The following is a 13,184-nucleotide window of genomic DNA, read 5'->3' as shown; positions in this document are numbered from 1 at the left end:
TTTCAGCATGTATATGCTTTTCCCCCACAGGGATGTAAATATGCAGACAATGTCAGGAAAAATTTAAGTAAGGCATAAATAGAACTTCCCAAAAAGGAAAAAATATTTTTTATATTGAAATGTACTCTAGACATTTAAACAGTACCCAAAGTATCCCAAAGAACAGTGGTTGTATAAGATGCTCAGCTGAAAAAGTCTCTGGTCAGTAAGTTTGGAAAATGTTGCATTACACATCCCTTTCCTGGAAATGTAAAATCGATATTACAATAGTAAAGACTCTAATAAAGAGACACTTTGAATTTGGTTAACCAAGCATTTTCCAAACTTATTTGCAAAGTCATTGTATAACTTTTTTCACAGAGTTAGTATTCCAAGACATGGACTTTGGAAAATGCTGACCTACAATATGTTAAGATAAAGGAAATTACCTCACCCACAAAAAAGGAATGATTTTAAGATAATTTAACATTACTCTAAGCCTAGAAGGATAAACCAAGGATAATTAGGTATTACATACAGAAAACTACAAAACTGTTATTTAAAATATTCAACTACAGGGCTCCTTGGGTGGCTCAGTCAGTTAAGCATCTGACTCTGGATTTCGCCTCAGGTCATGATCTCATGGTTTGTGAGTTCGAGCCCCATGTTGGGCTATGCTGACAATGCAGAGCCTCCTTGGGATTCTCTGTCTCCCTCTCCCTCTGCCCCTCCCCTGCTCATGCTCACTTGCTCTCTCTCTCTCTCTCAAAATAAATAAATAAACAATAAAATACTCAACCACATTGAGATCTGTGTGGTTGAGTGCATGTCAAATTTATAGTTAGAAAAAATAATTAGTTCAAATCCCATTTCTACTACTTACTAGCTCTGTATCCCTGAGAAAAGCATTTGATCTCTCTGAGCCATAGCTTCCCCATCAGAAAAATCAGGATGACAGTATTTATCTTTCAGGATTGTTATGGGGATTAAGTTAAATAATGTACTAAACTCGCCTGGCATAGTACAGGCACTCTGCAAACTCTAGCTTGTTTTCCTTTTGTTGCTCTTCCAGATGAAGAATGGAGTCTCTCTTTATCTCTTTATTGATAAATCCTAGAACTAACATGTAATCACTGACTCCACTGTAATGAGCGTGGAGTACTCAGTAAATACACAGCATATTCCAAATGTGGAATTAATAATAAAACAACCCTTCTCCTACCAAAGCCTCACATGGGAGATACCAAAACCCACATTGATTTCTGTATTTTGGTTAAAGTGGCTGCAGTTAATCTGCATGTTCAGGACTGGGATGCAAATTCAGTGGAGATGTTGAGCAGCCTTTATTATTCACACAGTTTATACCCTGGCATAATGAGTTATAAAGAAGCCAGTTGTGTTCATCATAGCAATACCCTGTGGGAGTGAATTTCAGTTATCCAATTTTTCAAGTGGCACACATTAATTGAAACACTGCCTACTATGTGTCAGGTGCTAGACATATCAGTATGAATAAAATAAACTCCCTATGTTCCAAGCACTTAAAAGCTAAAGAACTAATGCATTCGGAGTCCAGAAAACTGAACACTGTTCCAGAGTCCTGAGCTACACAGAGCCAGAAGCCAGAGTAGAAGCCACTCTATCAGTGACTCAGTGTGTCAGTATAGACCCTGAATCAGTCAAGATGAGCTATAATATGCTGCAATAACCAAATGACCCCCCCCCCCAGATATTTATTTCTCACCCAAGCTGTATGTCTACCACTGGTCAGCTGAGGGCTGTCCTTCTGTGTTGTCACCATCCTTTCTCTAGAAATATTTGTCTGCACCCTGGGAGAAGGAAAAGGAACACTTGAATGTCTCATATGGACAGGACTTTATGTATGTCGCTTACACTCAAAACTCATTGGCCAGAATTGGCCACATGGCCACACCCAACCACAAGGGTTCCAAAAAGTGAAATTCTGTCATGTGCCCAGAGTGAGGAGACCTGGAATACTTAACATTTGCATGGGCCCCTTTCCCAGATAGTAGGAGCATTTCTCAGTTTTTTTCTTCCTTTTTCAGTCTAATCTTCATTTTAATTTACATTATGTATGACTATAATGTGAGAGTTATCTTAGCATAAACAGCTAAGATCATGGATTAGCGGGGTTCAAATTCAGACTAGACATTTACTAGCTGTGTGACCTTGAGCAAGTTACCTAACCTCTCTAAACCTCATTTTTGCTCACCTGTAAAATGCAGTAAGAATTATACATACTTGCCAGCCACTGTTTAAGGATTGAATGACTTTAAGTAAGTAAAGCACTTGAGCTTTATTACTTAAAAAAAAAGCAATTCCTCCCATTCTCCATTTTTTATTTCCCAAAGACTCCATTCTTTTAGCCAGTTCTTTTGATATTTTCTTCATATCTCTAAGTAACATTTACATTGCTGATTCTTGATGTGTTTTTAATTTGAGGCATTAGCTCACGAAGATGATTTTTTTCCTCCCCCCCCCCTTACATACATATTCATCCTCCTACCCTTCATCCTCCTAATATATTTCTATTGTAATTTTAGTAAGATCAGTATTTATTGCTCACATTATAACGATCACTTAATTCAATGACTGTTTCCCTTTCCTGGATAACTTTTTGTTTTCCCTGTCGTTAAAAGAGTCATCTTTCATTGTATGTTTGCTTGTTTTTCTATGTGGTCACAACTAGTTAATCCCCAAGCTTTTCTCCAGTTGTATCAATTTTCTCTCAATACAATCAAATATATTAGTACTGTTTCAACTACATCTTCTTAAAGAAACCTCTCCTAGAGCCCTCTGAACTGCTCCAATCTAGACTGGTTGCTGGCTGCCTGTGTCCAGTGCACAGCTGGCACCCTGGGATGTCCTTTCACCACCATATTGAGGAGTCTTTTGGCCACCCTCCAATACTGGATTGCTTCTTTCTGTATCCCAGGTCTTAACTTTTTCTTAGCCCTTCATTTTGGTGGAGCCCTTACTCTAGTCATTTCCTGAGAGGATTCTTGGGAACTAAATTTTAGATACACTCCATGTCTAAAAATGCATTTGTTCTACTTACCACTCACTTAAGGATAGAATTCTTTTATTTTTTTTTTTTTTAACGTTCATTTATTTTTGAGAGACAGAGACAGACAGAGCACCAGTGGGGGAGGGACAGAGAGAGGGAGACACAGCATCCGAAGCAGGCTCCAGGCTCTGAGCTGTCAGCACAGACCCCGATTCCGGGGGCTCAAACCCATGAACCGGGAGTTGAGCCGAAGTTGGACGCTCAACCGACTGAGCCACCCAGGGGCCCCAAGGATAGAATTGTTGGTTGAAATAATTTTCTTTCAGGTTTTGAAGGTGTTGCTTTGTTCTTTTCTAGCTTTCAGTGCTGAGAAGTCTGATGTCATTCTGACTCCAGAGGTTTTATAGGGTACCGATGTTGTTGTTTTTCTTCTCTGGAAGGTTTTAAATTTCTTTTTATCTTCAGTACCCTAAAATCTGTTTTTATGTTTTCTTCATGTCTCCATATCACATGTTTATATGCTACTTCTTGATTTTTTTTTTTTTAGTTGAGGCATTACCTAAGGATGATTTCTCTTTTTGTTCCCTCCCTGCTCTTAATTGCACATTACAATTGCTACCCCTCATCCTCTTAATATATTTAATAATATAAAAAAATAATATAAAAATATAAAAAATACCTTAGTGTGGATGTATTGTAGTCTGTTGGGCTGGCCCTTTCAATGTGGAAAGTTACCCCCTTCAATTATGGGGCCTATTCTTAATTATTTCTCCCCCTCTTTTTTCTCTGCTCCCTCCTACTAGAACTCTTAGTCTGGTGTTGAACCTTCTAGGTTATCCTGTTAATATTTCTTTTTCTCTTTTACTTTTCCATCCCCATGGCCTTTTGCTCTTTCTCAGAGATTTCTGCAACCTCATTTTCTAAGCCTTCCATTGGGTTTTTCAGTTTTTGATAGTATGTTTTTAATTTCCAGTGCTCTCTTTTATTCTCTGAATGTTTCTCTTAGAAACTTCTATCCTTTTTATAAGGCTGCAATGCCTCTGCTTATCTTTAAGGCTATTAATAATAGGCTTTGTTTCATTTTGTATTTTCTTCTCTCAGCATAGTCTCTCCTCTGAATTGCCCTTTTATTTCTTTGGTTTGGGCCTCTGTTTTTCCTGTTAGATGCTTTTCACAACTGCCTGGTGATCCTTGGATGTTTACTGAGATTTAAGAGAAGAGAGCTCAGTAGCTGTTGGGAAGCTCTGAGTACATGGATAAAGTTCTTTATTTATAGGCTTCACTGTAGGGTGATCTGGCATGGCCTTTTTTAAAAAGTTTTTTATTTAATGTTTATTTTTTTTGAGAGAGAGAGAGAGAGAGAGCGAGTGGTGGAGTGGCAGAGAGAGAGGGGGAGACACAGAACCCGAAGCAGGCTCCAGGCTCCAAGCTGTCAGCACAGAGCCTGACACAGGGCTTGAACTCAAAAACCGCAAGATCATGACCTGAGCCGAAGTCAGACGCTTAGCCGACTGAGCCACCCAGGTGCCTGGCATGGGCTTTTCTTTAGGAAACCATTGAAAGCAATGTCGGAAGCTTTAAGTGGATTCTCTTAGTCTGGTCAGAGTCTCCAGAAAGTTTCCTCCAGTGTCCTTCCCGGAGGGTGTAAGTTTGAACACCAGGGTTCTGAGAGCCCAATGGGAAAATCATCTGTATGGAAATGTTCATTTAATCACTTGTTTTGGATACAGTACTATTCTCCCACCCCCATTTTTAACTGTACCCCATGTCTCCCACTCTAGAAACCAAATTTTATGCTTTTCAGAGAATAAGCCACTAGAGCTTTTTTCTAGAGTGGGGAAGGGGTATTTGTCCAGCTATGCAGATTAGAGGAGATCTAGAAGTCCAACTGCTTTTTAAACAGACTTCAACAAATCCCTCTGATTTTAGCTCCACACTTATCCCCAACTTCCAGCAGTATGTGGTGCCCAAGGGGTGAATCAGGTTACTTCTCAGCCTCCTCCACTGCTGGCTTAGGACTCATCTTTCTCAAGTCTGCTAAATCCATCTGTCCATCTGCTTTCCAGCTACCAAGTTCACTTGCTTTTGTTTCCTTTTCCATCTCTTTGTCTCTATAGATTTATGGAGTTTCCTTTTTATTTTTTAATCTCTTTACTCTGGTTTTAGTGAGATTTTAGGAGAGAGTAGCATGTGATGAGTATGTTCAATATGCTGCCTATAACCGGAAGTCCCAGCAGCAGCATTTTCAAGCACGGTATGACCAGCCAAATTCATGTTTAAGTCAGAAAAAAAAAAAAAATGTTTTGCTTTGTTCTGGCAGGAATAACCATTACCAGCACTAGCTTGAAGCTGGCATGAATGTTTGTCAGTCCACTTATTCCCAGCTGTTCCTATAGGATCATAAGCAGAGCCACGCTGGGCCTCAGCCGTGGGCCATCCACCCAGGTTTCCATGCCTAACAGCAGTGATGTAGATGATATTCTTACCCCAGTGACATGTCTGTCAGAAGTTTGGTGATGACCCCAACAACCTCAGCTTCCCTCCATTACACAGAACACGAGGACTGAAATCAGTGATCTTTTTGCTCAGCTCCACGCAGTACTATTTGTAAAGACTACTAGGAGAAGTCTGCAAGTTTTATCAGTGAAATCTCCAGGTTCTAAGTAGAAGGGTGACCAGAAGCAGCAATGGATGATTTGCTCACCAAATGTAGCCACAGAGCCCTGTATGTAGTAGGGTACTAACAAATATTTGTTCAGTAAATTAACATCTCAGTTTTTCTCGGCACTGGCTCTTTTATCTTGGGCAATCTATTTTAACCTCTTAGTCTCTGTTTCTTCTTCTGAATAGTACTGATGATAATCATAACCTATGCCTACAACTAGTAGTGTGAGCCAACATATACACACTGGGGAAGATTGATTGCCCCAGAATGCTAGCAGTGGTTGTACTAAAATGGCAACATGATATGGGTAGAGTTTTGTTCTTTTTATCTATTCTCCAAACTTTTTGTATTAATTTTACAGTGAAAAAAAAATGTAATGAAATGTGTGAACTAATAAGAAGAGCTTTGCCAGCATTGAGAAAACGTGTGGATATTAAAGGCAATGGGAGGAGGCAAAGGGTTTGACTCCATTTCTTTTTATCCCACATTATAATCAATTGCTCATCAGGAAAATATAAGCAAAATGCCGAAGGGGTCCCCCTCGAGTTATAAATGTTACTCATCTCCAACATTTTTGAGGAGCTGATCATTAATTGAGTTAACCACTAGCAACTCAAGATATAAAAGCTTTTTGTAAGAATGAATGAGTTGGATCCACATGAAACTGAGGATAAGCAACACTGAGGGGACAGGGGAGAGGAAGGCAGGACGGAGAGAAGAAGATACTGGGAGTGTTATTACTCTGACAATGGAGTTTATACTTTTTTTTTTTTTTCGGTGTTTCAGAAACTTCAAAATTACAAACCACAGGCCGCAAGCAGTCAGTCTCAAGGAGCCTGAAACACCTATTCCATTCCTCAAATAAGTTTGTGAAGACCTTAAAACGGTGGGTCCTATGCAGGTTTTCCAGGAAGTCTTAACTTCTCAGGAATCAGCTGGTTTGGGTTCTAAGTATAAACTTGGTAGAAACTTCCTTTTTGTTATGAAAAGTAGGAGATTCACTTTCTCCTGAGAATGTGGGCAAGATAGCAACTTCTGTGAGTACTAGTCTGTGACCATGTCATACCTAGCAAGACTGTGCTCATAGTTATATTAAATGATCTTTTATCACATGCAAAAATATATGTTTCCATGATTCAAGCTTGGTAGAGGAGACTCTTGAAGACAATTTTTTTATTTTGCTTTTTCTTTTTAGAGGACTCTACATAGCTGTTATATTTTATTACAAAGACAATATGTTAGTCACCAATGAAGATCAAATACCGATTGTTGAAATTGATGACTCTCACACCAGTTCCATTACACAGGATTTTCTGTGGTTCACAAAGGTATACTGAGTTCTGACTTCATTTTGCACCAATGTTTCTGTGCATAAGTCTCTGAAAACTTTGTTGGGGAGTCTCCAGTGATCAAAGTATTGGGGTGGGAGGAAATTGTCTCAAAGGTCTTCTTTCTGCCCTGATATGCCCTATGCCATAAAAAATGCCAAAGTAGCATCTACATTACATTTTCAAAGCAAAGAAGCTTGCATTCTGTCAGACTGTGTCTCCACTATTCTGAGTTATAGGATCATTTGGCAAAGACTAAATTGTGGATCTGACTATTTCATTAACATTCAGATCTTTTTCCAATTGGACAGAGATCAAAAAGTTGTTTTGCATGTATCTGAAAATGGACTGCAGAACAAACATCAGGGGTCAGGTTTCCTTTTCCCTGCTTTTTGCTTTGATGCCACAACCTAAATCATGTACTGGCTTGGATGATGATATGACCTCGTGACTTCTTTTGCAGCTGTCTTGTATGTGGGAAGATATAAGGTGGTTGAGGCAAAGCGTACCCATCTCCATGTCCTCATCCACAGTGCTACAAGCTCGGCAGAAGATGCTCGCAGCAACAGCCCAGCTACAGGTGAGAGGCCAGGTTTCAACTCATATTGCAAGGAAATCTTAGAAAAACTCGACCAGTTCAGTTACCAGGCCCACCTGGAAAGGAAAAGGATGGGCTCCTTTCTCCTCCAGATCCCTAAGCATATGAAGGCTTCTGAGGCAGTCTGAGATGCACTCAGCTCATGTAGGGAATCTGTGCCTTTGGCAATTTTCTGGACGAGGGGCAAGGGTCTCTCCTGAAGAGTCTAGGAGTGACCCCCCTAAACAAGATGTGAGACTTGACTTCTGGGTTTGATATTAATCATTTCTCCTTTCTGGGCCTCAGTTTTATCACCTGCAAAATAAGAGGAGTTTGACTGGATCACCTGACAAACGCTTGCTGCTCTGTTAGTGCATAGAGATGGAAAAAGAGACCAAAAGATATTTTGAGGAGTTTCTTGGCTTGATCTTCTGTTAAAGCACAGGAATTTGCATACATTTTTGCTTACTTTAAAAAAAAAAGAAGAAGAAAGAAAACTCTTAGAAGCTTAACTTTAATTCTGAATTTATTCATCCTTCCATATTATTAACCCAATCAGACCAGGTCCCCAAGCCCTGCAAGAATTATTTGTAGGCTACAGAGCCTCTCCTAGAAATTACACTGAATTTTAACCAAGGTCTTCTGGGATTTCCTTTCATTGTCTTCTGGTATTAGCTGAATTTGTGGTTCTTAGCTACATGGAATTGGAGTCTTTAAGAGATCACTGAGCCTTTAGCAGTGATCGGTATTTCCCTACAAAACTGTCAGTTACATAAACCCCAGAAATACACATAACAGGAATCTATGTAAGCTGTGTTTGGCCAGGCCATACTGGCCAAGGCATAAAAATAGGATCATAACAACAAAAAAATATTTCTGTGGCTCCACCCCCACCAGCAATTACAGGAACTTCATTTCTTGACCCACACAATACTAACAATTCAACCACCTGAAATAGTAATAATTACTGTGTTGCTATTATAATTCTGAAAGGCAACTCTTACTCTTTCTGTGCTATACTCCACTGCAGAGGCAGGTTATTATCTTGTGTGTTCAGCAGCCTCAGAGATTTTAGCAGTGTTCTCAACTTCAACACACTCTTAACTTCAAAATCTTCTTCAACCCAAGGGGAAGTTCTTGGAGCTGGGCCATGATGACTGTACCGAATTCAAAGCTCCCCCTCCTGGGGCACCTGAGTGGCTCAGTTGGTTAAGTGTCCGACTTCAGCTCAGGTCATGATCTCTCAGTTCGTGAGTTCAAGCTCACATCAGGCTCTGTGCTGACAGTGTGAAGCCTGGGGCCTGCTTCGGATCCTGTGTCTGTCTCTGCCCCACCCCCACTCACACCCTGTATCTCTCTCTCAAAAATAAATAAACATTAAAAAATAATAATAAAGACTTAAAAAAGAAAAAAACGTTTATTTTTGAGACAGAGAAAGACAGAGCATGAACAGGGGAGGGTCAGAGAGAGAGGGAGACACAGAATCCAAAACAGGCTCTAGGCTCTGAGCTGTCAGCACAGGGCCCGATGCAGGGCTCGAACTCACGGACCGCGAGATCATGACCTGACCCAAAGTTGGGTGCTTAACCAGCTGAGCCACCCAGGCGCCCCAAGACCTTTTTTAAAAAAAGCTCACCTTCCTTTCATCACTGACCAGCTTGAGTTAGAACAAGCCGCTGTACCTGAAACTGTTCTTTTCTTAGGATAAAGTTCATTCCCAGGAGTCTCCTTGGTATCAGTCAAGTTCTTTCTCAGGAGATTCAGACACCTCAATGGACTCTCTATTAACCCACCATATAGCCCAGACATGCTTGGATCACAGACTGAACAACTTTTCAAATAGGGTTCTTCATTCCTAGAACACATTCATCTGGTATCAGTAACATGAGAAGGGTATAGCTGTCATAGCCAATGCAGCTAGATGCTGAAGGGCTAGAGAGAAGCCATGATGACCAGTGTGCCCCTACTCAATTAGTCTCATTGAAATGGCTCTTGGATTTCCCTGGCCCCCCGATATATATATTGTATAATTCATCAACCCCCTTCTGATATAATTTCCTGTTTTGTCCAGCTTAGATTCCTTGGCCCATCCTAATTATTCCCTTGAAAATACTCTAAATTTCTGGCCACTGTCTCCCCCATATTATTTATTTGGAAAAATCCAAGCCTGGATGAATCCAACAAGCCTACACTGGAGTACTTGCACATTGCTGCATAAAAGTCACCATAAAAGGGGGCTGACTGAGGGACGCCTGGGTGGCTCAGTCGGTTGAGCATCCGACTTCAGCTCAGGTCATGATCTCACGGTTTGTGAGTTTGAGCCCCGCGTCGGGCTCTGTGCTGACAGCTCAGAGCCTGGGGCCTGCTTCTGATGCTTTGTCTTCCTCTCTCTCTGCCCCTCACCCACTTGTGCGCTCTCTCTCTCAAAAATAAACATTTAAAAAATATTTTAATAAATTTAAAAAGGGGGGGCTGACTGGTTTTTTAATTAAATTCATGGCTGCAATTCTCACATATAACTAGTGATCATATTCTGTTTCTCTACTAATTTCACTTTCACCAACTATAAGGCAACTATTTAAAAACCTGCTTTCTCTTGCATCCCTATCCCTTCCCTGTAATCTCCATCCCCATATCAGGTGATGATTTCACTGTATAATTCATTAAGAAAAAAATAAATGGGAATTCTTTTCCTACCAGCAAGTTGAAAAGCCTCCTGGCATTAACCCCACTTTCTCTTTCATCCCTCCTATTACAAAAGTACTGGTTGGATAAATAAATGTATTTGTCTCTCCAACCCCTGGACTCCAAAGATCACACTTGGGGGTATTCTATTTTACCAGAAAGAAAAGGGAAATCACAGAAACGTACCTCATGCCATAGTTACCACCTGAATAATTCACCAGCCCTGCATAGTGACCAGTAAATAGTACTCAGTAAATAGTTACCCTTTACAGCACCCATCAAAGGCCAGAAGGCCAGAGCACTGCTATACTGCTATGCATTCCCTTCTCTTCACATTTCTATTTGCCTGGTATTCAACTGGGGTCACTGTCATCTTTTTTATTTTTTCTTTTTGTAGGACCTATTGCCCAAACTCTTTGCTGATCTTTAGGATGAAAGTGTCTGAAAATAGTGAAATCACTTTTTATTTTTAGGCAGTGGGGAGGGAGTAACAAGGCAGAGAAACATTTCAGAAGAGGAAGAAAACTGAATGTGGGAAACTGCTACTTAATATTTTAGGTCTCTTTGCTAATCTAACATTTTTTACAATGTTATGAGGAAAGTAAAAAAGTGTGGGGCACCTGGGGGGCTAAACTGGTTAAGCGTCCGACTCTTGCTCTCCATTCAGGTCATGGGTCTTGTGGTTCATGAATTCGAGCCCCATGTTGGGCTCTGCTCTAAGAGTGCGAAGCCTGCTTGGGATTCTCTCTCTGCCTCTCTCTCTCTCTGCCCCTTCCCTCTCTCTGCGCCTTCCCTGCTCACACTATCTCTCAAAAAAATAAATAAAAACTTTTAAAAAACAGCTTGATTGGCATCAGCCATACATAAATCCTGTGATCCTACCTCTGGTTTATTTCACTGTGCTGTCCTCCCCTTTCCAGCATCACAGCCACTGCCTGATTACTCCAGTTATATCAAAAGCCTCCAAAGCTATGCTCCAGCTTCCAGTGTTAATACTCTCCGATCCATCCTCCACACTTCTGCCAGGGTAGCCAATAAAAGATTCTGGCCTGACTCATACTCTTTCAAGAGTGGTTCATTTTATCACGGCACACAAAGGCCTTCATTGCCATCTTCCCTTCCCTCCTATTTCCACAGCATACTGACATACCTTTATCTCAGGGCATACCAAACACTGTGCACCAGGTGCCTTGTGTTCCAATTTCTTCCCTATAGTGAAGTCCTTTAATACATAATAGGCAATAATCATGAAACAACAACTTTCATTTATTTCACAGAATACATGCCAGCCACTGTGATAAGTGCTTTACAAACTATATCTCATTTAATCTATACCACACCCTAATGAGAATGTAGTATATTTTTAAAGTTTATTTATTTAGTTGAGAGAGACAGAGACAGTGTGAGTTGGGGAGGAGGAGAGAGAGAGGGAGAGAGAGAGAATCAAGCAAGCTCCAGTTCAGAGTCCAACACGGGGCTCAAACTCACAAAACTGTGAGACCATGACCTGAGCCGAACCCAAGAATCGGACACTTAACCAACTGAGCCATGCAGGTGGCCCAAGAATGTAGTATTATTGATACTCATTTGACAGATGGTAAAACTGAGCCCTAGAAGGGTTAAATAACTTGCCTAAGGTTGCACTAATAGGAAGTAGCAGAGTCTGGATACAAATCCAGATCTGTATAACTCTAAAGCCTACATTCTTTCCAATACTTCATCATCTTATTATGTGTTCATTTACAAAAAGCAGGCAAAAAGTTTAAATAGAAGAAATTATCCACATTATAGTTTAAAAAGAAAAAGTAGTCTATTCTGTATCATTTGGAGCCTATTTAGGAGAAGTGGTCTTAGATTTTATTTGAAAGGAAGTAAAGTAATTAACTGATTAATATTACCTAAGCAGGAGGAAAGACAATTATCTGTCAGCATTTGGATTAAAAAAAAAAAAAAAAAGATGAGAAGACCTGTAAGTGGCCAAGACCCCACACTGTTTTTCCCACCCTTAGGAAAATGACAGAGTCCCCAAGAGGCAGAAGTTTACATTGCTCTTACATTGAGGGGTATCCAAACTACTTATCCTCAAAATACAGTAATCATCTGACACTATAGATTGGGTTACATTAAACTTTCTTCCTCCGTAGCCTTTAGAAATGAGTACTAGTGAGTAAAAGCCAGGTAACAACTTATGAATACCATGTCTTTTTCATTTTTCAAGGAGGGGGATAAAGCTTTCCCCATAATTTTACTCTCCTTTTCCAGGCCTTCGTATCTCTACTCTGGATTTCCTTCAACTTCCCATGTCACCCCAAGCTGAATAAAGTTCTCTAAATAGTATGCATCTGTCTAAGGCTTACTGATAGTCCTGTAATTTGTTCTGGTTATAACCTAGATGCATTCCTATGAGCCATCAGGTGGTTTTTATTCCTCGTTAACTTGTAGGAATCTCAGGGTTCCCAGATCTCCCAATCTTGACTGCATAGCATCAAAGGTATTAAGATGATTTGGTTTTCCTTTAGGTCCTAAAGAATCCCAAATTTGCCCTTGTGGAACACAGATTTATTTATTTTCACAAGGATATTCTGCTTTGAAATTGGGCTCTCCCCAACTAGCCATCCAACCCAATTTGATGTCAATAAAGAATTTCAGAAAGACTTTTAGTGCTTTCTTATTCAAACTATTGGTCAGCATATCCAAAGCTGATGGTGAAACACTGGTGATAACTCTGCTTAAATGAAATAACTCCCTCAATCAATGAATCCCCACCAGCTATGGTCCAAAATAAACGATATTTTCCAATATCCTAATGATAAAATGTTAATTCATTCAACAAAGAGTTATCGAGCTATTACTATGTGGCAGGAACTGTGCAAGGAACCCAGAGACATACAAATGAAACAACCATTATTTCATGACATGTAC

The 13,184-nt window shown here is 40.2% G+C and overlaps 1 protein-coding gene across 1 annotated transcript in view; it reads left to right on the top strand.

Annotated features, from left to right (window-relative positions):
* ANKFN1 (ankyrin repeat and fibronectin type III domain containing 1) overlaps positions 1-13,184 on the top strand; it is a 299,871-nt gene that overhangs the window by 238,370 nt on the left and 48,317 nt on the right. The window contains exons 11-13 of the mRNA XM_042915828.1: positions 6,459-6,558; positions 6,868-7,000; positions 7,464-7,580. Coding sequence (XP_042771762.1) covers positions 6,459-6,558; positions 6,868-7,000; positions 7,464-7,580 — 350 coding nt within the window. The remainder of the gene's footprint in view (positions 1-6,458; positions 6,559-6,867; positions 7,001-7,463; positions 7,581-13,184) is intronic.

This window comes from Panthera leo, chromosome E1, assembly GCF_018350215.1.
Source record: "Panthera leo isolate Ple1 chromosome E1, P.leo_Ple1_pat1.1, whole genome shotgun sequence".
Lineage (NCBI taxonomy): Eukaryota > Metazoa > Chordata > Mammalia > Carnivora > Felidae > Panthera > Panthera leo.
The sequence above is the reverse complement of the archived record's forward strand: the minus strand, read 5'-3'. Positions and strand labels throughout refer to the sequence as shown.